The sequence below is a fragment of the Hippichthys cyanospilos genome, chromosome 22, assembly GCF_059441005.1.
Source record: "Hippichthys cyanospilos isolate Australia breed blue-spotted pipefish chromosome 22, RoL_Hcya_1.0, whole genome shotgun sequence".
Lineage (NCBI taxonomy): Eukaryota > Metazoa > Chordata > Actinopteri > Syngnathiformes > Syngnathidae > Hippichthys > Hippichthys cyanospilos.
The window spans coordinates 4,878,536-4,904,439 of NC_142390.1; the positions used below are offsets into that span (position 1 = coordinate 4,878,536).

General features: G+C 41.7%; 1 protein-coding gene across 1 annotated transcript; it reads left to right on the top strand.

The window, feature by feature from the left end:
• The first annotated feature begins 1,100 nt into the window (after positions 1-1,100).
• ptn (pleiotrophin) lies at positions 1,101-23,219 on the top strand. The gene is made up of 5 exons (XM_088406755.1): positions 1,101-1,375; positions 12,682-12,779; positions 13,932-14,105; positions 16,244-16,405; positions 22,826-23,219. The coding sequence occupies exons 2-5, from the start codon at positions 12,683-12,685 to the stop codon at positions 22,879-22,881; spliced, it is 489 nt and encodes a 162-aa protein (XP_088262881.1). The 5' UTR covers positions 1,101-1,375; position 12,682; the 3' UTR covers positions 22,882-23,219.
• The last annotated feature ends 2,685 nt before the right edge of the window (positions 23,220-25,904 follow it).

Sequence of the window (25,904 nt, forward strand, 5' to 3'; positions counted from 1 at the left end):
TGAACAACAAAAAATATTCCCAATGTTTTGGGGGTTACATGGCTAAAAATATACTGCACTTCACAGGCGCTACGTCATGAAAAAAAGGCCGACAAACTCTCATAGGGTTAAGTTGATGTTCTCAGAATTTTATGTACTCCCAAGTTTGTTGCACGTATCGAATTTTGGAAGAAAAATATTTTATGTTTTTTGTTTTATTTATATGGGTTTCATCACGCACGCCCTGCTACCGCCATCTTCTTCTTCCCCGGGATGCCAGCAGACACGTAGTCCAAGAACCGTCAGCGTTTGCCTCACGCTGCTCCTCCGACAACAAACTTAGTTAGGAAGTACTTTTGAATTTAATCATTAAAAAAAAAAAAGCGGATGCGCGCTTGTCAGTAATGCATGGTTCCTGTCAGCACGGCTGCGGATCACGGCAATCTTTTTTTTCCTCATTTCATCTCCTTTAATCAAATGGAGGGAAATGATATCAGGCTACTCGCCAAGCGTATCCCGCGCTGGAAGAGTCCTCGCGGGAGGAGGAGGTTGGCATCCCGAGGTCGCAAATGGATGAGATGGATTATTAATGAGTTGAATATGAGACGGATGGAATGCCGGAGATCCTTATCAGAGGGGTGGCCGACTCGGACTAATTGCGATTGCCATCAGCCGGGCGAAACAGGCGGAAGTGCGCGGGGCGGCCATTTTGCTGGCCGCAATCTGATCCTCGGTCTATTATTTGTGCTTCCTCTTCCTATTACTGTTTCGAACAAACGAGCTGGAATAACATCGACTCATATTATATATATTTATATATATAACATGTTAAGACTTTTTTTTTTCAATCCATTTGTATTTTCGTCGCGAGCAACATGGCCGCGGTCCAAACAGTCCCACTCTAATCAAGCGAGAATGGGAGCGCACCATGGCGCGATCCCAAGGCCGGTCAATTTTGCATCGATTGTCATGATCCAACTCACTTTTCCGTGGATCGATGGCGCATTCGATAGAACTTCCTGTTTCGCTTCTGGCAAACGTCTGCTTCTTCCTAACCCCGCGCTTTCCTCCGTTACGCTTCCACTTCCAGCCTCCTGCAGTCATCTCGGGGGTCTTGCCCTCCATCTCCCGTCTCCTTCCAGGCGGGGTGTCCCTGAAGTGACCTTGGGGGTAATGAGTTCCTGAACACGAGTCGGGAAATCTCACCCCCCAATCATCGCTGACCCACCCCCTTACACACACACACAGGCTATGCTCAGCCCACAAAGAGAAGGAAGGCGCAGTGGCGAGGCAGGCTGGGCAAAACAGAACAGAGGGTTCCGATGAAAAGAGCCTAGAGGACCGAACGCTTTTTTCCCGACAGTGCCGACACACAACAAGCAGACCTCGGGATCAAGTAAGTGCGTCTTTCTTTTGAAAAGGCGGGATACGCTTACTTCCGGGAAGACGGGGCCTCTCGGAAGCGATTGCTTAAAGTTGGGATGAAGTTTTCCCAACATTCCATTAGGCAGGGGGGTCAAACTCATTTTTATCCCGGGTCACGTCGTAGTTATAGTTTCTCTCAGAGGAATGACTGGAAATACATTTTCAAGTTCGTCACACGCTAGTTTTGAAATCAGTCAGGAAAAATTGTTCAAAAGACAAGATTGGGAACTAAAAAATGGTGGTTTTATTTTCACAAAACTTTTAAAAGTTGAAGACAACTTACGAGTTTGGTATTTTAGCCAGAAACTTGATGACGAGTCAGCATTTGCGGGCCACATAAAATAATGTGGCGGGCCGAATCTGGCCCCCGGGCCTTGAGTTTGACACCCGTGCATTAGGATATTGGAGGTTGTCACACGTGCTGGCGTGGCACGGGGACAAACTGAAAACTGAACGCTTTCATGCCTGGCTTTTTCGTCCGTGTCGTTGTTTTGTGTTAAAGGTACACACGGCCATTAAGAATAATCATATAGCGATTGTCAATTTAAAAATGATCACATTTTTAAAAAATATATTTAACTGTTTGGATTGATTGCTTTGTTGGAGAGTCATTATTATTTCACAATTTAAAATAAAATAAAATGAACACAAATATATGTTTTTATGAATAACCCAAAATATTTCATGGACCCCCGCAGTCAAGCCACGGACCCCTAGGGGCCGCGGACCTCACTTTGAAAACAAATGAAATAAAGGGTACAAGCTTAAAACTGGAGTCAATGAGACTAGGAATGACATTTTTCAATATTTCAGAGGTGGAACAAACCGGATCAGGAAGTTCATTTCGAGATGTGTGGAAATGCGCCCCATTTTTTTTATTTTTGAAACCAGGATATCACGATTTGGGTCAGGCCTGAGCGGAATGACAAACCCTTAGCGGGTGTATTGTATCGGCGCCGTCCAGCTGTCGTTGCCATGGCGTTCCTCGGCAAACCCTCTCGTCTTATATGCATTCCGGACACAAACAAAAGCCCCCCCGTTTCTTCACCCCCTCCTTCAAAATGAGGTGTCAACACACGGTCAGAATGAAAGAGGCGGATGATCCGGAGAAGTTTTCTGAGGAAGTTCCAAACACAATACCGATCGGGGGGGGGGGGGGGTGGAAAACTCATAAACAAGTCTCGGACCCTTTCCCCGCTATGCCTTTAAGGAGACCTTTGGGAATGTCAGCGCTCCCAGACCATGTGACACCGCCTGTAGAGCACAAAGGGGCTTCATCTTCTTCCTCCTCCTCCTCCTCCTCCTGTGTCTTTGAGGAGCGCTTCTCCACAGAGGAGCAATAAGGCCACTCCGGGGGTGTCCTTGTGAAGGCGGGGTGATGTGAAAGAGTGAGAAGGAGGGGGTGTTATGAGGATCCTCACAGCGAGTGGTGCATTCACTGACCCCCCCCCCACCTCCACCTCAACGACCATTCACATGAGCAGAATGAACCTCCATGGGGAGTAGGGGGCCTCTGGGCTTGAGCGCCGAATAGAAAGCAGGAGAATGAGGACGGAATGGATGGAGGGGGGGGGTGGCGGGGAAAAGGGGGTTTCGCTGGGGACATTCTGGCCCGAAAGTGCAGATATTTCACGATCCTGAAGAAGATACTTGTCTTATCAGTCCGGGGTTTGCGTTTTGCGGTATGAAGAGGGACTCTGGTCCAGAGTAAACCATTTCAACTAAAAAGATCGGAAGCTGTGGTTCACAGGTCACAATTCTGTGTTTTAAGGCCTCACTCCCTCGCTCGATGCCAGAATATTGTTAGCGCTCTTTCCAGAGGAAGAGTAAAGCCAGTTCTAAGTTATTTGAGTGATTTTAGTTGGTGGACACTAGGCCTGGGAATGTTTGGCTAGCTCCTCATTAGATTCTGATTTTGGGGTCTTTTTCCAAAAATATGAGAGAATAGTGGAATGTAATTGCAATAAAGATATCATTTTCATCTTCTTTTTTTTTTAGTTTCAGGCACTTTGGTACATTTTCTTCTTTTTTTTCCGTTTTAGACTAAGCTATAACCAGAATAAACGCGCTAAAAATAATTAACAGTTGTTGAAAGTTGATTTCTATTGCGTTTTTCTGTTAATGTTAAAAAGGATACATGTGTAGATATACATAAAACTGTTACCCAAATGAAAAATATGATTATTTCAGTACATTTATGAACAAGATATGAACATTTTTCAAGCGAGCAGCTAAATTGAGAATATGGGCAAAGCATGAAACATGTGCCAGTCAGTCACAGTTGTAACTTGGTACAGACAGTGTTTTCATTCATTTACATGTATGTGAGTAATGTGTGTTTGTGAATTAATTAGTTTTGCATCCATTCTTTTCTATTTGATCTTTATTATTAGTAGGATATCTGAATACCAAAATAGATAGCTGCAGCCCTAACATAAATATACATTGGACAACTTTCACAATGTGGCTGACTGAGTGGCTATTAGCACCAAGCCCCCATTCTGGAGGCGAAGCTCCACATAAAGACTCGGAAATCAATGCAATCTCATTTTCTTGAGGAGAAATTGTGGCCGCCGGTGGATTCCCAGACATTATTAGCGATATTGTAATCATTCCTGTTGAGAAAATGCTGGGCGTAAACATCGTTTTGATTCCTCGATGAAAAGTCCTATTGATCCGAAACATCGCCACGGAACGCCGACTCCCACTTAGCGCCTTCTTTTTCCTTACCGATATCTTGTTGTTAATGGCGAGGAGACGCGGAATTCTGTCAAGTTTGCTGATTGGCTTCTCGCTCCGTTGCTTTCCTGTCATTCCTGCGCCTGCGTAATCCTTGGTTGGATGGCAACAGGTTTTAACCTGAGCCCTAAGGGTGCGCTGTTGAAACGTGAGTAGATAACATCAAGCGTGGATGTGTCTGCAGAATCCACGGATTCATTCATACATTTATGAAGTATTCCGGTGGTTTTCGTGTGAAAGAACAGCACGGGAACATTAGGTAAAAGTATTCGTATTCCGTCCACAGTTGTTTGTTGCAAGATAGCCAGTCTTTGCAAACATATAACCAGCAGAGGTTATTTAAGAAGGTTCATGAACATTCAGAGTGAAACTGAAAACAAACGAAATTAGCATTAGCACTTTGCTAACGAAATAAATGCGTCACAAATGAATTAGCATAGATGCTAACGTCAGCTAGCAATTTGCGATGCTAAACGAACACGTTGAATTTCCCTACGGGGATGAATAAAGTATCTATCTATCTATCTATCTATCTATCTATCTATCTATCTTTTAATATGCTAATTTGGCCATTAACATTCATATACATTCAACCAAAACGATTTCAAAACGATGTCTAGACGCACGTTGTTTTTCTAAGCACGGCCTATATGCTATCGTTACACGCGGCGACTTCCTGTTTGCGCCTTCAAAATAGAGTAGAAAACGGAAGCTAAATACATGGAACAAGCACGTGATTGTAAACAGAAGAAAAGAACTACAACATTTGGAAACATTTCTGAACAAATATTACTGTGGCAGAACAAAGACAATGTTTGGAGAGAGCGTTGTTGATATGTCGCGTGAAAGGAACAGGAATCCGTTTCTGGTTTTCCTCCAGGGAAGTCCTAACCCCTCTTTATAGTCACATAAAAACACATATGTATCATATCACATTGGGTTGTCATGTCTGATGTTAGCGTTGCTTAGCACTTTAACAATGAAGCACTGTGCATGACCCCAAACTAAACTTAAGTGAATTTACATAAATAAATTCAAAATAATCCAAAAAATAAATAGTATTTCTCCTGCGCATTTGTAAATGATTCCCGGATTACCGGAAATGAAAAATGAAAACGAACAAATCAAACGTTCTAAAATGGTTTCTCTCTTTCTTAAGAATATTCATTGAAGGGGTTAGGAGTATTTTTAATTAGGCTATTTTTAATTGGGCTATTTACATATAAAAAGCGTCTCTACTTATGATAGATTCGTGTTACGAAATGACTTCCTGAACGAATTAATTTTGCGAGAACCACCGTATTCCAGTTCCACGTTGGTACCTTTAGACTTTGATGGGTAGTCTTAACGGTTCTGGTGTTTCCAGGTTTTTCGCTATTCCCTCACACTCAGCAGCCGTCCGTTCCTACAGTGAGTCCGCTGCGTCGATCTCCTCGTTTGAAACGTCAAGGCGCTCGCCGTTAAGGATGTGCGTTTGCTCCGGCGCACCATCCTTGACGGATCAGGTCTGTCCAATCCCTGTCCCTGCCCCCTCCTCCCACTCATTTCGGGTAAATAACCGCCGCCGGTGTCGGGAAAATAAGACTGTCACTGCGTTCCCCGAGCGGAGTGGATTGAGTCTGCTGCGCGTCTGCGAGCTGGCTTTGATACATGGAAGGTCGTGGCGGTGACATCGCTGTCGTCGGCCGGCAGTAAACAAAGGCCGTCGGAGGGGGAATTTCCCGCGAGTGTTGTTCTTCGTCACTTTTTCGCAGGGTATTAAAGCGGACATGTAATTATGCGCTCATACACGGGAAAAAAACAACAGTGACGAACCCTGCATCTCAATAGCTGTAACGGGGGGGGGGGGGGGGGGGGGCTCATTGGGGACAGAAGGAGGAAATAGAAGACTAAAAGAAAAACACAAAATTGAGTGGACATGTCTGTCCTAACACAGCCCGTCAGCCATTTTGGTTTGAACGTTGGGCAAATTCCGGCCACAAACCTTTGGCAACTAATCGTCAACTTAACTAATCGTCAGGAAACAATGTGGACATGTCTAGCAAAGCGGGACGATAAAATTGTCTCAAGGACCTTTGTCTGGTATCGCACAGCTTGTCAGCCATTTTGGAAAATTCTGGTGACAAATATTTGGCAAACCGAGCCAGTTTACCCGATCATCTGGAAACTTTGTGGACACGTCCATCTTAGAGGGACTAAAAACTCTCAAGGACCACTGTCTGAAATTAGACACCCAGTGACCAGGGACTAATGTGTACAACCGAACAGGAATTTGGACATTTTTGTATCCATTTTAGGGCCGAGTACACGGCTGGAACTTGGACTCGGGAATCCAACCGGCAAAGTTTGAGGATCATTCGCCACAAACTCCTTCGCTTCGACCGGCTCAGGGAATAACCGTCTCCCGCCGCCGGAGGCCAGTGTGGCGATGATAAGGTCATCTTCTCAATATGTGACGGCTTAGGCGGAAAAAAGAAAAATCCATTTGAGCGTACGTGTGCGCGGGGGTCAGGGAGGAGGAGGCGGGTACATCACTCGCTCGGCTCGCAAAGAGAATAAGTGCAGCCAAATCAATGGGCATTGAACAAAAAAGAGACGCGCACGCACCGGGCATGTGTGTGTGGCCCCTGGCAGGTAAATGGTGAGGCCATCAGTTGCTTTTGTTTGAGACCAAAAGAAGGGGGGGGAAGAGGCGCTCAATAGCGGCATGAAAGGCCGCTGATGGCCTGCGCCATTACGATGGATCACGAGGGTCCTCTGGTGACAGCGACACCACCGGGGGACCTCTGTGGCCAGCAAAACAAAGCCACACATCACGGCAAGCCACCGGTGCCGTTGTGGTCTCCATACTAGGCTCGGAAAAAAAACAAAACAACCAAAAAAAAAAACATAAAGCCTGTAAGGAGCCATCATATTATTCATCCATCCATCAGTTTATTTTGCCCCAACACCAATATCAGATGGATATTTTTGAGTCTTTTATGAAAAACGGCAATGTAGGGACATATGGATCTGTCTGTAACATTAGCTGTAATTTTTTTCGCGGGAAACGATATGTATCAAAAGCATTAGTGGTATCGAGAAATGGTATCGTTGACGCCTAAGGAATTGAGTACTGGTATCATCTGGAAGAAAAGTGTTATCAGACATCCTTAATATTTGGCTGAAATTATGAGTAGACAATTGACAGGGGAAAGAACAATTCATGAATTATTGAAAATATGTATACTATAATATAACATAATATATTAAAAATAAAATAATTGGTTTTGATTAACACTAACATTACTGACATTAATCTTGCTTTTTTTATGATCTAATAGTGTGTATCTTGACATATTTGAGAAGTTGAGTTTTGCATATTTATTGTATATATATATATATATATATATATATATATATATATACAATAAATATGCAAAACTCAACTTTATATATCTATATTATATAAATATTATTTAAATATATATATATTTTTTAAAGCATTTAGTGAATTGATTACTTCAGTTTATGTGATACAATTAGTACCAGCAATTTTAGATTTTACGAAAAAATTGTGAGTACCTCTATATATATATATATATATATATATATATATATATACACACACACTCCACTGTTGACTTTCTTCAGGTTTTCTTCATGTTTCTATCCCATGTTTTTGAGTTTTCATGAGTTCCCATAAAAACAAGGGTTAAAGTATCTGAACTCCAACTAACGTCCACATGACGTTGGTTGCACAGCGCTTGATCTCCATCAAGCCGCCCGCTCTCACAGTTTTTAACGTTCAATTTGACCTTGACGCTCCGAAGCGCCGTGAAGCGACTCATCCTCCAAAAGAGCCTTTTCATTGCCATTACAGCTTCCCGTGCCGCTTTACTTTGTGTTGACTGCCCTGGCGTGCCTTAAAATTAATTACACCTATTTGAGTGGCATGCCGCATCTGCTACTGCAAGTGTGTTGTTTTTTTTTTTCTTCTTTGGTATGACGTGCAAGATGGTGGCGTGGGTTGCACATTCAGCCGCGCTTCCTGTCAGTTTTAGCGTCCGTGGGGGAAATACAGTCGGCGTGGGCGTCCAAATGTCGGAATAGAAGTGGAATACAGACGAGCTAGGAGAGCAACCACCCCTAAAGTGGAAAGTTTGATATAATTAAGCAATATCATGGAAAATAGAGTATTGTTGTACTGCTTGGCTGAAATGCGGTCTCGAAGGTATGATTTTTTTTTTTAAATATATATTTAATCACTTGGTTTACTTTGATATAATCTAATGGTTAATCAAACTTCTGCATAAATGCAACGATGAACAGATGCCAGTAGATGGCGTAGTTGCATCACTTTGGATTTGAGATCAGCATAAGTTTTAAGTAGAAGATGTAGACTAGGTAGTGAATTTCTTGATTACGATGGTGAGAAACAGCCGTTGATCTCTCAATTGTTTTTTTTTCAGTTCATTTCTTTATACTTCGAGATGCCACAAAAGATGTCACGAAAAAAAGAAAAAAAATGGCGGAGCCGCAGGTGTGGTGACAACCATGCTGTTATCCCAGGAGTAGCCCCTCAAAGCCCCCTTTAAAGCTCCCTTGAGAACTTTTAGATCGTTTTAAACCTTTGAAAAGAAAGTACACAGTGAGGGGACTGTATTTTCTGGTCCAAGATAAAAAAAAAAAAATATTGTCAAATGTTATGATAGTGAACAGTTTTTTTTTTTCTTTTTTCTGCATAATCTGTCTTTTGGCAAATATCACACATATTTGAGGTTTTGTGCTCTTTCTGTAATGCCACAAGATGGCGACAAAGCTCTGGCTGAATAGCAATATCTGAATTGGTGTCAAGGAAGTGTGGAAGTGAAAATGTTGGGGAGGAGCTCAGTTTAGCCTGGGTTGTTAATGGCAATTATGAAAAGTATATACAATGAATGTAATTAATTTAAAGGGGACAGGAGTGTTTGTTTATTTATATTTTTTTTAATTATTCTTGACAAAAAATGTTTTGAATTTCACAATTATTTTACATTAATGTAATTTTAATATGTATTTATTACAATTTTAGATGCATTTCTATAATCTATTAATTTTATTTAAAGGGTTTAGGAGCAATTTTGGGGGCTTGGAACGGATCAGGATATTTACATGTAAAAAGTGTCTCTACATGAAAACTTCACATCACGAAATCACAATTTAGGAAGTAAAAGTACCACTATACATCAAATAAATGCAATTTCTCGTCTATCATTTCCACCAGATTTACCACCTCCAGTTATATTCCCCATTTCTATTCCCTTATCAGATATTTCCTTGCGCTTTCCGCATTGTCCAGAAGGTTGTTGGTGGCGGAATCTCTGAAGTGGCATCCGCTCACAGATCACAAAAGAACAAGAAAAAAAGGCTTTCGAGTAAATCCTGTTCAATATGCGGGCGGGTGAGATGTTCTCACTCTCTCTGAGCGACTTTGCCCAAGGACGCCAGCCAGTTTATTGTCTGGGATCAAACGCGGAGACGGGCGGGAGCCATCGCGGCGGCTGCTTTGCATTCGGCCGAGCGGCTCCGTCGTTCGGGGTGCATCTGGGACACATGATGGACTTGGATTTGGACCAAATGGACTCCAAATGAAAAGGAAGCAAGTGGAGCACCTGTAGCACTGGATGATGCTGCTACATAGGAGTGACGTAAAAGTGAGGCTTCGTGAAGCATTTGTGGTATTTTTTTTTTACTCCTCTAGATGGCGCTCTCGGGTTGTATTCCCAGTGCATCTTTGAACCAAGAGTACCATCGAGGTGTGTCACAAGTGCTTCATGAAGCTTCATTTGTCCGTCACGACCAGACGGCACAGTATGAAACCACTTGAAACCACAATTCCCTATTTTCTCCCCCAAAAAGTCACATTGACTTTGGAAAATCTGACATTTCACATTTTGAGCTCTCCTATTTCAGATTCATAACATTTAGCAATTTTTTTTGCCTTATTGATGATTGAATATTCCAAAAATTCCTATGTTCAAAAATGTTCCCATAGTTCCATGTTTCTTATCGAAAAAAATATTCCAAATTAATTCCGAGCGGGAGCGTTCCTATTTTCATACCCAATGGGAGATTTAACGTTTCCCATTTTAAGCGTACCCATTTCATATTTATATTCATATTCATATTTATTTGAGCTCATTCATTTCGCATTATGGCTTCAAAAGTAACTAATAGTAGAAATTACACTTCATCAATCAGCATCTTCTATCTCTTGTGTTTGCACATGCACCGTGAGGGTCCATCGATGTCCGGCAGCAATATCGATCCCTCCCCCACAACAATCGACCCGGCCCCTCCGTTGTTTGGGAGGACCCGGCTGTGTGTTGCGAATCAATAAGGCAAATGGGCGGTTTGATAGCGGCGAGTCTCAACGGGCCCACTGATCCACCGCGCGACTCCCAAGAGTGGACTCGATACCATCGATCACCCGTGGGCATGTTGACTAAACTGGGGTTGGCAGGCCGCACTCGACACCCTCTGATTGGTTGGTTGGAACAGACCCGGGAGCATGAAGAGACACTGCATTAACGAATTGAAGTCTATTCAAAAGTTAGGGTTTTGTGACAGGAAAGCCTACTAGAACATACAATTTTGGGGAGAGCAAAGAACGCAATTTTTTCTCAATTTTTTCTGTCGATTTCAACAAAACAAAATCTATTTTCCAAAGAATTATTGACATTGTTCGGGTGTGTTTTGTGCAAAACAACCTAGTTCATTTTTTGGACCCAAAATGGACTGATTTTGATTTTAAATGTAAATAGGGCAAGAAAGCAAGGTGTGGGGAGTCTCTGTTGCAGGTGGTTGAATTAGGTCAAATTTTCCTTTTGAGCCCCAATTTTCCTTTTTTTTTTTTTTCTATCGCACAGAAACTTTCTGTGCACGCTCGCTCGGTGAGCGGCAGTGTCAGACAAAAGGAAAAAAATCAATTTCGATGACAGTTTGCAGAGCTCAAACACACAATGGTCCTCCAAAGTTCCGACTTTTCTGGGAAAGTTATGCATTTGTGCTTTTTTAAATGAGCCCGGAATGAAATCTCGTCAGTAGTTCCTTTGGTCCAAAGACACAATGGTCGCCCAAAACTTGCAAGTTCCGAGGGAACAAAGGAATGACAAACACTTAATGGAAGTCATCCGAATCAGGCCGTCCAAAGCCCCAGACGCCGTCTTATCTCCAAAACCAACGGGAGCCCTTTTGAGTTGCAAGATGAGCATTTTTTGATCCTTTTATTGCTTTTTGCCTCCATGCAAAGTCATCTCAGCCACAGGAATGAGTTGCGCGCGTTTTTATGCGACCGGTCTCAAATCAATCGCGCAGGTGCGTTTGTCCTGCTCCATGATTGCCACACAAATCATTACTGCCTTAAAATAAAGTTCAACATGAGCGTGCAATTGATTTAAAGTAGCATTCAGCTTCACTCGAACGTATCAAACAGCTCGATTTTGTGTATATATATTGCAGTCAGTCTCATCTTTTTTTTACTTAATTTACCGCATTTTTCGCACCATAAGGCGCACCGGACTATAAGGCGCACCCTCAATTAATGACTTATTTTAAAACGTTTTCCCTATATAAGGCGCACCGGATTATAAGGCGCACCCTCAATTAATGAGTTATTTTAAAACGATTTCAATCACAATATCGTAATACTCAAAGTTATAACAATAATTACTCAAATAATAACTTTCAATAGCATGATAACTCAATGTCAATATGAGCAACCTTGTTCAACTGTAAACACACAAAAAAAACTGGTAAAGCTTATTTTATCACTTCATTCCCCATATATGAATCTCAATATTGATCCATATATAAGGCGCACTCGATTATAAGGCGCACCATCAGCTTTTTAAAAAAAATTAAGGCTTTTAGGTGCACCTTATAGTACGGAAAATACAGTACTTCACCCTTCAACTCCAATATAAGGCCATCAGGCTGGTGTTCGCCCAATATCAATATTTGATATGATATAATATTTGACTCATTCTCACTTTTTATGCTCAAATTTAAATTCTCATTTGAAATTCGACCATTATCGGTCTTATGGTTTCTTTTTATGATTTTCATATTATTTTTGCAGAGGCCATGAGTCCGTCTCTACAGTCTATATACTATAATTATGAAATGTGTAATCACCATTTTGATGTCTTATTGTTATTCATGCTATGTCCTGCGTATTGTACTACCTAATCACGCACATTCAAAAGCAATTCCGCACTTGTAAATATTTAATTATCAAAATAAAAGGCACTTTTAAGGAACCATCAAACTATATTTCCTTCCATTCTTCCTCCACAAATGTAATCCTTGTCCCTACATAGTGGTCTTGACGGGTAATTTATTGCTCATGTCAAGTTTGGCTGATGAAAACCCACAGAAAAATTCGATTTCATCGCCGCTCGGTGCGCCTGTATCAGAGAGCATCAAAGGCGAGGAAGCTTTGCCCCCAGATGGCACGCAGCCCACGGCCAGCGCTCCATAAAGTTGTTTGTGCTTGTTTTTCTGTGATGTTGGCAGGATGCACGTTCAGAAGCAGTGGAGCGCGCGAGCCGCCGTCATGGCCCTGCTGGTGCTCACCGCTATGGCGGCTGAAGGAGGCAAATCGGACAAACAAGGTGTCAATTCCACCGCGTGCTCTTCGTGGTCGTTTTTGTCATTTGGTTTAGCTGATTATGCTTTGTTTTAGGCATTTTTAGTTCACATTTTGTCCAATTATCTCTTTTAATAGCATCCATTTTTGGACACTCCCTTTAGCCAAACTCTTGAAAATATTTGAAAAAAATATATAAGCAAATACCTGGAATTGAATGTCTGGACTCTTAAAAACGTAAAACTACGTCTTTAGGGGTTGAATGAGTTCATTTGATGAGTAAATAATTGTTTACGTACAATTAAGACTTTTGAAAACACATTTTTTCGCTTGCTGTCAACTGAAAATGACATCAGATTTGCTCAAGTTGCGAATAATCACAACTCAGCTTGTAAGTCTCACATGACCAACAGGTGAGACATGATTGGATGTTACCTGAGCCTTGAGCAAATGCGGTGTCATTTATGTTAATTGTACATATAATTAATGATTATCGTATTTTCCACACTATAAGACGCATCGGATTATAAGGCGCACCCTCAATTCACGACACATTTAAAAACCCTTTCCATATATAAGGCGCACCGGATTATAAGGCGCACCCTCAATTAATGACATATTTTAAAACTTTTCCAATCATAACATAGTAATAGTCAAAGTAATGACAATAATAACTCTCAATACCATAATAACTCAAGGTCAATATGACCAAACTTGTTCAACTGTAAACACACAAAAGAAACAGGTAAAGCTTACTTTATCAATTCATTCCCCATCTACCAATCCCAATCTCAATATTAATCCATATATAAGGCGCACCTGATGATAAGGCGCACCATCATCTTTTTTTTTTTAAAAAAAAGGGCTTTTAAATGCGCCTTATAGTGCGGAAAATACGGTACATTTAAAAAAGTATCAACCGTATACTTTATTACTTTTGATGTTAAACCTAAGCTGTGAAATTTTCATTCAAACTAACATTCAGTGCTTATTATTTTTGCTGAATATTTTCCACAGGATTTTTTAAGAATTAAATCCTTAAATAAATATTTGTTGTGTTTATTTTCCCCATTAGAGTTGAGATTTTATTTTGCCCTATATAAACCTAGCAATGTTTTGCTAATTCAGCTAATTGAGTGTTCGTTGAAAATACTGAAAGTTTGATCGCCCCCCACAGGCAAGAAGGAGCGCAAGTCGGACTGCGGCGAGTGGCAGTGGAGCGTGTGCGTGGCCAACGAGGGCGACTGCGGCCTGGGCACCCGCGAGGGGACGCGCACCGGCACCGACTGCAAGCAGACCATCAAAACGCAGCGTTGCAAGATCCCTTGCAACTGGAAGAAGAAGTTCGGAGGTGAGTACTTTTGCCGAAAGAAAAAAAGAACAAAAATGGATGCATTTCCCCTTTCTACCGTTTTTTGTAGGATCTCTTGGACTTGCCCTTACATCAAGTTCCTGTTCTGTATTAAACGTAAAAAATACTGTAACAACGATAACAGATTTATCCTGGCATCAAGTGCAATTCTTCAAGAAAAAGGCCCAATTTTTTTTTTTTTTTTACACTTGTTCAGTTTTCCATCTGGGTTCACGCTTCGCACCAGTGACCATGCCCCCCCCCAGCCCCCGCCCGCTGCTGTCAAGCCCCTCACCGCTTGAGCAGACTTTTAGTCAGAGTGGCTCACAATTCAAAACACTTGTTCTTCCCTGCCAACAAGTCCCGACAGACGGCTGTCTCGCCTGTCCCCAAGCAATTTGGGAGTCTTTTTTAGTCCCAAAGTCTCTGACAGGATCACTCTCGCAGGGATCAGGACACTTTTTGGACGAGAGGTGTCTACCAACGATAGCGCTCGCACTTTTCCTTTACTCCAATTACCATCCGATGATACAGCGCAATACGACATGATACAGACGATATGGCCCAACATCATAAAGGTGACTCCGTGATATCACACAAGACGATGAGACACGCTGTCCCGGATGTCCCGATTGCACTTTTTTGTCCCTGAGTCGACTGATTTTGAGGAGCTGCCGATACTGAGTCTCGATTCGATACCGACATCCCTAAATGATACATTTTTTCACTTAAACTACACTGCCATATGATAAGATTACCTTAATTAGGGGTGTCCCAGTGTAACTTTTTCACTTCCGATACAATAATGCATCTCATACACAAATATATCATTTAGGGATGTCGGTATCGAATCAAGACTCAGTATCGGCAGCTCCTCAAAATCAGTCGACTCAGGTACAAAAAAGTGCAATCGGGACACCCGGGACAGCGTATCGTATCGGGTGATATCACATATAACATCGTATATCACATGTGTGATATCACATATAACATCGTATAGTGATACACTGTCCCGGATGTCCCGATTGCACTTTTTTGTCCCTGAGTCGACTGATTTTGAGGAGCCGCCGATACTGAGTCTCGATTCGATACCGACATCCCTAAATGATACATTTTTTCACTTTAACTCCACTGCCATACGATAAGATTATCTTAATTGGGGGTGTCCTGATGAAACTTTTTCACTTCTGAGTAATCTTTGATATCAATCCAGTGGTAATGATACGTGCTTGTATTTTTGTGTGTGTGAAATATTAGAAGATCAAGAGATGCTATTCAAGAAGGAAGGTGCAATGTAATGTTACGATATAATAGGATTCAATCCACTACCGATACGGTTCACCCCGAATCCGATATGATGCGATTCACTCGGATTATACTGCGATTCACTCATCTCGCTTCAGTTTGGATATGCTCAGATTCTCGCCGATCGTTACGCGTTACCATTCACTTCGTTACCGCAGGAGTACAATGCGAAGTAGCTAAACGGGAAAAGCAAATTATTAGCTACAACCGTCAACATGATACCATGTCCTTTTCATTGTGGCTAATCTCAGGGCCGCATGAAGGCGGGCCAGGGGCTTCCTGCCAGATTCCCAGGATGCTTCACGCAGACACTAAAGGCTTTTTAAAGTGCTCAGGACGTCCCCATGGGCTCTTCACAACAATCGGCCCAACACCAGCACCTCCTCCTCCCCCTTGATGAGCACCCTGGGAATTCGGCGGAGATGACAAGAGGGTCTTTCATTAAACCCCCCTCCGCTTTCCTCTCTCATCCCTCTGGTTTACAAAATGACGGCGAGAGAGATATGAGCACGTGCAAAATAGGATGTACAGCAGCCATTTCCCCGGGCAAATTGCATGTGTAGCAAGGGTGAATCGAAGGTGTCTTCCGTCTTATATCGCAGCCAAGCACATATGTGCAAGTTATTTGAGCTGACAAGATTGTATCTGGACTTTTTTTTTTTCCGGGACCTAACAGCAGCCGGGGACGCTGGTGATTGGGCTCATCTGTTAGCGGGCGCCGTCATGTACGCCATCTGTTCCAGTTAGCAAACATCTATAAGCGACCGTGAAGAAAAAGGCATCTGGCGGCAAAGTGCCACAATAAGTGAGTGAGATTTTTTTTTTCTTGCCAGGGGAGTGCAAGTACGACTTCCAGGCGTGGGGGGAGTGCGACCTAAGCACGGGCAAGAAGAACAGGACGGGCGTGCTGAAGAGGGCGCTCACGGACGCCACCTGCGCCCCCACCGTCACGGCCAGTAAGCCCTGCGGGAAGATCCCCAAGGCCAAGCTGCAAGGTGAACAACTTCCTTCAATTGCACACCTGATGTCACCATGTGTTGCGGTAGGATCCTTAAGCAACTTCCGGCGCTTAGTTAATTCCTATACATTATGAACCAAAACAAAGCGGGAACGGAACACAATAATACGACAGCGATCTCCCAGAAGGAATTCGAATTAAATACTATACAATCTCGACTAGACAATACAAAGTCATTTTATTGTTCGTTTTATCTTATTTTATGCGATAAAAGCTATACAAATCAAATATTAACAGGTCACGATACAGTTTCTGTAGTCTACTGGATCGTTTAATGAATTTACCTGTATGGGGCCAAAACGTCGCTAGTTTTTGGGTTCAGGTCCCTGTTGTGCTCCCAGGATTTAAAAGTCAAATATGGAGGCTCCTGTACAAGCACCCTTGCATAGTATTTGCAACTTGTCTTCCCTCACACTTGTACTTGTTTCAAGCAAGAAACTTGCACAATGTTCCGCGCCGTGACAGTGTTTGGGGAGTATACTGACAAGCGCCCCCTCCTTCCCCTGACGCCCCCTCTTTCTGCACTCGAAATCCCGACATGACCTCCGCAGTTGCTAACTGCCTCGGCGTGCAATTTTTTTATTTTTTTTATTACAGCAATTAGGCTGTTTTTCAGATAGACTTGGTAAGATTGTACCCTTAAATAAATAAAGGTAGGTGTCAGCGTTGGCCTCTGTGAAGTTGGGGGGTTGCCAAGCGGGGGATAGCCAAGTGGACGATTCTCTCGTACCTAAGTCCTGCTTGGAAGTCTGCGTATGAATTATGGATGTCCACGTCCGCGCCTCGCACACACACTCACAGTAAGGCTGTCTGTAGCGCCGTCTGCTAAAAGAAGCGAACCTCACCGACAGCGGCCAAACACTGGCCCGCGTCCTGCATGCCAATGGGAATGCGGCCGCGACACACCTTGCCAATTAGCGCCCCCTTCTCTCCAATGACAAACGCCATCGCTCTAATTAAGATACGATGCCGTTCGTTACGCTTCGTTGGAATTATACAGTCCCATTGCCTTGCAGTCGGATCGACTCTAAGTGCGATTCGCTTCAATTACGACGCGATTCACTTAGATCGCGCTATTATTTCATCCAATTAAAATACCATTCCGATACTGTACAATTCACTCTGATTGCGACAAAATTGCCTCCAATTACAACGCGATAGGATCGACTCCGATCCGCTGTAATTACGAACACAATTCACTCTAATTATCGTTACAATGCGCATAGATTTCTTCAATTACAATCAAATTTACTTCCGCCGTGATTATATTGACTCCAATCATGTTGCAATACAACGCAGTTCGATCTGATATGATGCATTTCACTCTAAGTACGCCGTTATATGATAAAACAGTATACATTAACATACACTCAAATTCCATACAATTTCATACAATTTTTATATATATATATATATATATATAAACTAAGCTTTACCTGTTTCTTTTGTGTGTTTACAGATGAACAAGGTTGCTCATATTGACATTGAGTTATCATGCTATTGAAAGTTATTATTTGAGTAATTATTGTTATAACTTTGAGTATTACTATATTATGATTGAAATAGTTTTAAAATATCTCATTAATTGAGGGTGCGCCTTATAATCCGGTGCGCCTTATACATGGAAAAAGTTTTAAAATATGTCATTGAGGGTGCGCCTTATAGTCCGGTGCGCCTTATGGTGCAAAAAATACGGTAAGTTAAGTAAAAAAAGGATGAGACTGACTTATGTTAGTTCTTGTCATGTGGAATGTAATTGCAATAAAGTGATAATTTTCATGAATTTCTTATAGTTTCAGGCACTTTGGTGCACTTGTTTCTTTTGTTTCCGTTTTCGACTAAGCTGTAACCCGTATAAAGGCGATAAAAATAATTAACAGTTGTTGAAAGTTGATTTATATTTCGTTTTTCTGTTGTTAATGTTAAAACGGATACATGTGTAGGTATACTTAGACAATTTTCATCAATAATAATCAAAATATAGTTGAGAAACACTGTGTTATAGTAATAAAATAGGATTCCTGCCAATTGTACAAAAAAATGCAATGCAATACAGTAGCTATTACTGAAGAATCATTCTGGCAGGATTTATCTTCTCCTTTTAATAGAGAATGTGAAGACGATTGTGGTTTTGTTGATCTCTTTCTTCTCTACGCCAACAACCAATGCTCTTTAATCGTCAGTCATCCTCGGAGATGTCCGCGTGTGATTGCGCCTTCAGAATCTCCCGGCGCCATTAGCGGCGTGGGCACGCCTTACTCTCGCCTCCTACTTAAGCGCGGGCTTGATGGCGTTCAAAGCGAGGTGAGAAGGTTAACTCACTATTCAAGCGTAATCACATGCTGTTAGCTTCCAACTCCCACCTAAGGAAGAAAAATCTGACAGGAGAATGTCAAACAGCGCGTGGACTATTTGAGTGAGTCAACGGCCTTTTGTTAGCTCTGTACACCAGGACGTAATTGACCCGCAAACACGCCGCCAAATTGATGGCAAACGGGCCGGCTTATCGCGCCGGGCAGGTTTGCGTAACCCTGAGCGTGCTGGCGAGCATGCACAGGACACCGGAGGTCCGGATGTGCCATTTTAAGCGAGGAAAACATCTGCTAGACAATTCCAGTCGCCCGAATCCCTCACGTTAACATATAGAGTGTAATATCGCATTTCCATAGCCTATTATTATCCGTTTAGCATACTACCATCACGTCGGATCCGGATAGTATTTTAAAACTTGATTTTTATTAGTAACTCACGTGTATTTCACAGATCATCAACCTCAACCAAATATCAACCATTTTGACCATAAATCAACATTCAACCCTCAGAGCGCTGTTTGTGTTATGGTTAACTTGACAAGTCTGAGTGGTGAGGACAAGTCGTTTGGTGCATTCAAACGCAGTCGGTCATTTCAGGCTCAGAATAATAACTATATCAAATTATTGATTAATAAAAAACTTTTGATTCAATTCCTGGGGTAAACCTGAAAAAAATGCTCCATATCATTAGAGAATTGCTCCTCAAATGATTCACAAAACTCCTCTGCAAAAAAAACATAAAAAATAAGACTTGCATAGCATAGCACATCCACGCAATATCATCTGCATAACACAAAGCATATTGCAATTATCTCGGCACGATGCAGTGTCATCCGCAAAAGGTGGTATCATCCGACTCCTGTCCGTGAATCCTAAGTTTGTATTTAAAAAAGACGAGCTGTTTATTTCCCCACAATGCAGCGCGATCTTTTCAAAAGCTTCATTACATTTGCCTAATTGGGATTCGAGTTTTTCATTTGTGACTAAATTGAATCCGTAAATCTCTGCGTGTTTATTCCAGACAAGGAATCCAAAATACCTCAGGCACAATGCGGCCAGCAAAAAGTCAAAGTCCCTTTTGTGGACTTTGCCATTAACTTTATTGTCATGTTGATTTGTTAAATTAGAGGCGGCGGCGTCCTCCTGTCGCAGTGCATATCGTTTGCCGTAATGCGGCGCGAACAGCAGGCAGCGGCGGCGACGGCGCCGTGCGCGGCGCTCCCGCATCCAATTCAATTCCCTTTAATGACCGCTCAGCTAAGCCGGAGGAATTCGATTAGCTCAAATGTGATTGGGGGAACATAACAAGCTGGAAGGACACAGAAACACACTTGAGCCGCACTAGTAGGAAGTGGAGTTGTTTTTGACTCTTGCATTCGCATCTTATGTTAATATGGGCATTTTCATGCACATTTTAAGATGCTAGGCTATGCACCGCGGAGGTTTTCCCACGCGGCCCAACACGAGGGGGCTTATTATGTGGTAAAGTACAGAGGAGTCTGTGTGATTTGAGCGCAAATGGCGTGTTTGCGGTTTCATTTCGTGTGACAAACAACATTTGCAGTAATGGCCGTCCATCCATCTCCCAACTCTGCTTATTACAAACGCTGAAAGCTTTGTTTATTCGAGCCCGGCTCGCTTGCTCTGTTTCGCAGGCGTACCTTTCAATCTGCATTTTCCCTGCACTCGGAGGGGAGGCAAATTCGATATTCCCCAGGGGACGAATGTGCCTGAGCCATGTTTTTTTCGCTGCCTGTAGGAAAAGGCAAAACATTGCATTCGTTTGCTCTCGTTCACAATCCTGCATACGATTTGTTTGCCGACACCAAAGCAGTTTCACAAAGTTTGCCTCCGTCGCCAGGGTTACCCATCTTTCCTGTTAAAATTTAATAATATTCGGACAGATTTTACAGGAAGTAGTCCAACGTTGAAGCAACCCAGAGAATGTTCATGATCCCGAACTTAAAAAAAAAAAGCAACACTGCAGATTTCCTGCAAGTTTTTGAGTATTGTTTAAGTGACTTTTTTGTGGGTCTACTCATGTTGAACATTCCTACCAAGGACATAATGTTTCAAAAGGCCACTTTCAAGCAAAATGGCTGACATTCTTTGCGTTTTCTGGCTGAGACTTTTTTTTGTGGTTCTACTTCATATGGACGTGCCTACCAAGTTCAAAGTTGTTATGTGAAACCGGTTTCAAGGCTGAATTTTCAAAGAAAAATCCAAAGGAGGAAATGATGCTTAAAACTGCCATTTTCAAGCAAAATGGCCGACAATCCCGGCAATACTTCTTGAGACTTCTTTGTGGGTCTACTTGTGATAAATATTCCCCCCAAGATTTAAGTTATATGAAATGACATTTAAGTTATATGAAATGACAGAGAAAATCCAAGGAGTTTTCCTTGCAAATGACCCATAAAATGGCTGCTTCAAACCAACATGGCGGCCTTCCTGCATCTTTATGGACATGGGCTCATGAGACTTAAAAAAATGAAATAAAACCCTGAATATACAACGGGTGTGTGGGGTCAACGTGGCAAAATTTTTGTGTGTTTTGTGGCGTGGCTTTTTTTGTGGTTCTATTTGGATTAGATAAACATGTCCACAGAGTTTCATATGTTGCTGAATAAAACGCACTACGTGGGCTGATTTTTTAAAAAATAAAAAGCAATGTGACTTCAAAAATGGCAGCCAGGTAAACAAACAGCTTTGCTGCTGAGCTATGCGCCCGAATTGTTGGTATCTGCTGAGAGATGAGCTTGATCTTCAATCCAGGGATGCTCTGGACCGCTCCCGTAATCCTACACACTCCCGTCCTTCGTCCTGTCCTGGAATCGCAAACACGGCATCCCGGGGGGAGGTTAAACATTTCGGTGTTTGTTTGCTTTTTTTTTTGCCGCCTAAGCCCTCTGATCCGTCTAGCCGGAGGCCGACCGTATCACTCCCACCCACCGCCCATCCCCATCCCGTCTCCCTTGGTAACCCCTCTGCTTCTCGGGGGGGCTTATCTCCCAACTGGCAGACACGGAAAATCACATCTCAGCCTGAGATTGCGACTCCTGCCGCACTCCTGCTGTCGTCACCCTGCCTTGTGTGAAAATGTGCGCTGGTGTGCGTGTGCATGACAAGCAATTTCTTCCCGCCTTAATTATAATTGATGCGCATGTAGCTGTCACTCAAACAGGCTTTGAACATATACATTTTGAGTCCCGCTTTGAAGCAGATATTTTCGGCTCAATTCCAGGGGTCCATCAAAGATGAACTCCCTCCCGAGGTTTTGTCGGGTTGCTACTAAATTGGAACCACGTGTACAAGACAGATGAATGATGCTACATGGCGAGGGGTTTGAGGATTCGTAATTGCGTGTGAATGGAGCGTGGCAGCAAAGTTTGATGAGTTGCGATAAAACATGAAACTCAGAGCTGATTCAAAAGTTTGAAAAATTTGATCCCCAAAGTTAGTTTTTTGACTCAAAACTTGGGAGGCGTGTCTATCATAAGTAGACCCACAAAGAGTTCACTGACCACTAACTGAAAATACACAGCAAGTCTGCCATTTTGGTCAAAGTATGGCAAAGTACGCCCCCTATTTTTAAAATTCAGCCCCCAAAGCCACTTTCACCTGGCGATATGAAACTTGGCACGCTTTTTTTTTAATCATAATTACACCCACAAAAAAGTCTTAAGAATCCCTTTTTCACATTAACAAAAGAAACAATCAATGTAAAAAGATTTCCAAAAAAAGGTAGCTACTTTTTAACAGTGTTTCTACAGGTTACAGGTTAGTCTAGAACTGAAAAAAATAATTAAGTCCATCAAAGTGCCTGAAAAGAAAAGATGCCAATCATTTTTTAATTGCAATTACACTTCACATTGAAGTAAAGCCTTGCCCGATTTTTTTTTTTTTTTAAGTCAACCACTATCACTTTGTAGTGTGACTCTTGGTTGATATGTCCAGCCTTAGAAGCCTCACAAAACAAATGTCTCAAGAAGTCGGAATGACACAGGAAGTCAGCCATTTTGCTTCTTAGCATAGCATGGTGCATATGGACTCTTAAAAATTTGTTCTTTCTCATGGTCCTTCAGATGCCAAGAAGCAGAAGAAAGAAGGCAAGAAGCGAGAACGCAGTCAAATGGACTGATGACTGGTGACGGTGATGATGAAGAAGGCAGGACAAGATGAAAAGGACGAGGAAGACGGAGTCCACTATGTCCCGTAGGCTGTAGCGGGAGAACGCCGTGCAAATAAGACCTGTAGTGTTTATTATTAGTGTTATCTAGAAACAAAGACGCTAGATTTAATCACTTAATCACCCTCAATCCACTGGAATATTTGATCTTTTTTTGCTGCTTTTTATTTGTTGTTACCTCAATTCATTCATTTTTTTAATCCTATTAATCCTCATTTGTGTTAACGTCACTCCCGATGCAAATACCTTACTTTGTTATCCCAGAATGCAAATAAAGGAATAAAAGTGTTTTTTTTTTTTACATTTTTATTTTCATCCTGGAAGAATATGGCACATTTTTTAACCACTAAGATGCATGAAAAATCATCAACACTCTTGTAACTGTACAGAGGTGGCTGTAGAGGATAGTGTGTGTGCGTGGGGGGGGGGGGGGGGGGGGGCATTCGGGGTGCTATGAAACGCCTATGTACAGTTCCACTCTTACATATGTCATATAGATTTTATATATATATATATATATATATATATATATATATATATATATATATATATATATATATATATATATATATATATATATATATATATATCTTTGTATTTACATAGCAAACTATTTTTCCACAAGCAACACGTAAAAAACATCTACAAATGAAAAATGCAGCCGGTGGTGGGGCAAAATGTTATTTCTTGTGTCCACTTTTTCCCTCCACCTGCACAACATTGCAAAACATGCCCACAGAAATGCACATTATTATGTAATTAAAAAAAAAAATAACAAGAAAGCATTTTAGAGCACAATTCTGTACACTTTGCAACGGCACATTTTGTACACCGGTTATAAAATGTGCGTGAAATGTTGCGTTAATGGAGGGAAGTCTTTGGAACCTGTTTGGAATCTCAGCTCACACACACACTTTCACACACGCACACAGCAAATACGGATGCAAATGTGGAAGCAGTTATATGAAGGTAGCTGTAGCTCAGAGCTAACACACTCCCATTCAATCAAACAGAGCAATTTCCATGTTAGCATTCTGGTTAAGGCACTTTGAAATTGCTCCATACAATCTGGCGATTTTTCTCCATTTCCTGTCCATTCTGCAAAATTGCGTCCTTTTTCCCCTCATGAGAGGATTGTAGCCCTTTAACGAAAGCCGGGTGAAGAGGAGCCCAATTAGCTCTGACGGCACGATGAAGACGATTATGGTGACAACGTTGAAAAATGGTTGGAATAATTCAGAATTCTCTTAATGTTCAGTTTGGAACATTGTCAAGGCAAAGCAAATTGCTCAAAATTGACAAAAATCCACATTTTTTAACATTTAATTTCGATAAGACTGAAGATATCATAGAAGATGACATTTTGGGTATTATTTAGAAACCAAATGAAGAAATTCTTTTGACAATTGTTCTCTGTCGTTTTGCTATCAGTTTTCCACAAATTCCCTCTGGAATTTGTTTTTTGAATGGTTCTCTATCTTGCCTTTAGGACAGAAGACCCCAAACGCCGATCTGCGGCCCGGTACCAGTTTACCCACGGGCCGCACACCCGAAATAATGCTGTTTTGGAACTGATTTAGTTTATCCTTGAACAGTTTATTAATTTTTGCTTTGTTTGGCTTTATCTTTGATTTTGGCGCCGCCTCTGGCCGCTGTCGATATTACATTTTGCGGTGATAACTTACGGTATGTTTTCAATTGAGAGCAATCATGGGCGGTGACGCACACGCTGTTCTGTCACTCTGTGAAATCTGACCTACGAGTGTCTGTAAGTCGTACTTTCTTTGTAGGAATGTTGTTATTTATGATAATATGGCCAAAATTCGTTTGTTTGTTGAGCCAACAACTTGTGACTGTGGATAACATGCTAGCTATTGTTTATTATATAGCGCTACCTTGTATGCGTTTAGCTAGTTAGCATTTTCGTGTGTGCCAGGTATTTCCTTTTGGTATATGTTAGCCTTTACGCGGATAAATACTTATTAGCATCTAATTAACGTTTTGTGTTGAAATGAATATCATTTGTATTCCAGTTATATGATTGTTTTAATCAATGTCATTTGTGTACACGTTTGTACATTTTCGAGACTCAAGTAAGCTTAGGGCTCCCATTTGTTTGTCGTTGAAGGTGAGCATATTTTACTCATATTTTATGTTCACTTTATATTCATGAATATCCCCCGATATCCACAATAAGAATCTCAAGCGTTGACCGGTCTGTGGTGATAAAAACATTGGGGACTTCTGCTTTAGGGGACAGAACGTAAGGCTGGGGTTTTGAACAAATAGTGAGTGAAATAAAAAAATAATTCAACTCTTTGTGTGACCAAAGGACGTATTAGAATTGTCATTTTTTCTAACAGTCCCACAGATTATATTTTTTTTTTTCCACTTTGGGTAATTATTAAGTTTAATAATAGGAGAATATTATGCTTTTGTTATAATATGTTGTGATGTATGCTATTGTGCGGATTTCTCACACAAAATGATGATGCAAATATGATCCTTAGGTGTGTTTGTGAGAATGCAATTGGCCAGCAACCAGTTCAGGGTGTTTACTCCTGGGGTAGGCACCAGCATAAGTGGCAAAGATAGTTGGATGGATGGATTTTAAAGATGAGATAGTAGCCCTTTTTAAATCACAAGCCGGTAAAGGTGTGATCTGAATTTAACTCCACACTTGGAGCCCACAACCATGCAGCAGCATACACGCGCACACACATACACACTTCACACTAACACACATACATTGATCCTCTCACTTTGCTCTGAGCTTTAGCTACAGTACGTGTCAGATGTTGCTTAGATGACTAATGTAACAGCACGCATAAATATGTCATTAGCTGGCGACAGCAAAAACGATTGTGTCAAAAAGAGCTGAGCAAACAAAGCGTCGGGATGAAAATTGATTTGTTTCCTTCAGTTTTCAAGAACCGTAAAGACAAAACGTGAGACAAGTGCCGAACTTCATCGCA

What these genes read in the sequence shown, in the direction of transcription:
- ptn (XM_088406755.1), top strand. Translation starts at nt 12,683, where the DNA reads ATGCACGTTCAGAAGCAGTGGAGCGCGCGAGCCGCCGTCATGGCCCTG. An exon ending in CTGGAAGAAGAAGTTCGGAG is followed by an intron (nt 14,106 to 16,243) that starts GTGAGTACTTTT and finishes TTTTCTTGCCAG; the next exon opens with GGGAGTGCAAGTACGACTTC. An exon ending in CCCCAAGGCCAAGCTGCAAG is followed by an intron (nt 16,406 to 22,825) that starts GTGAACAACTTC and finishes ATGGTCCTTCAG; the next exon opens with ATGCCAAGAAGCAGAAGAAA.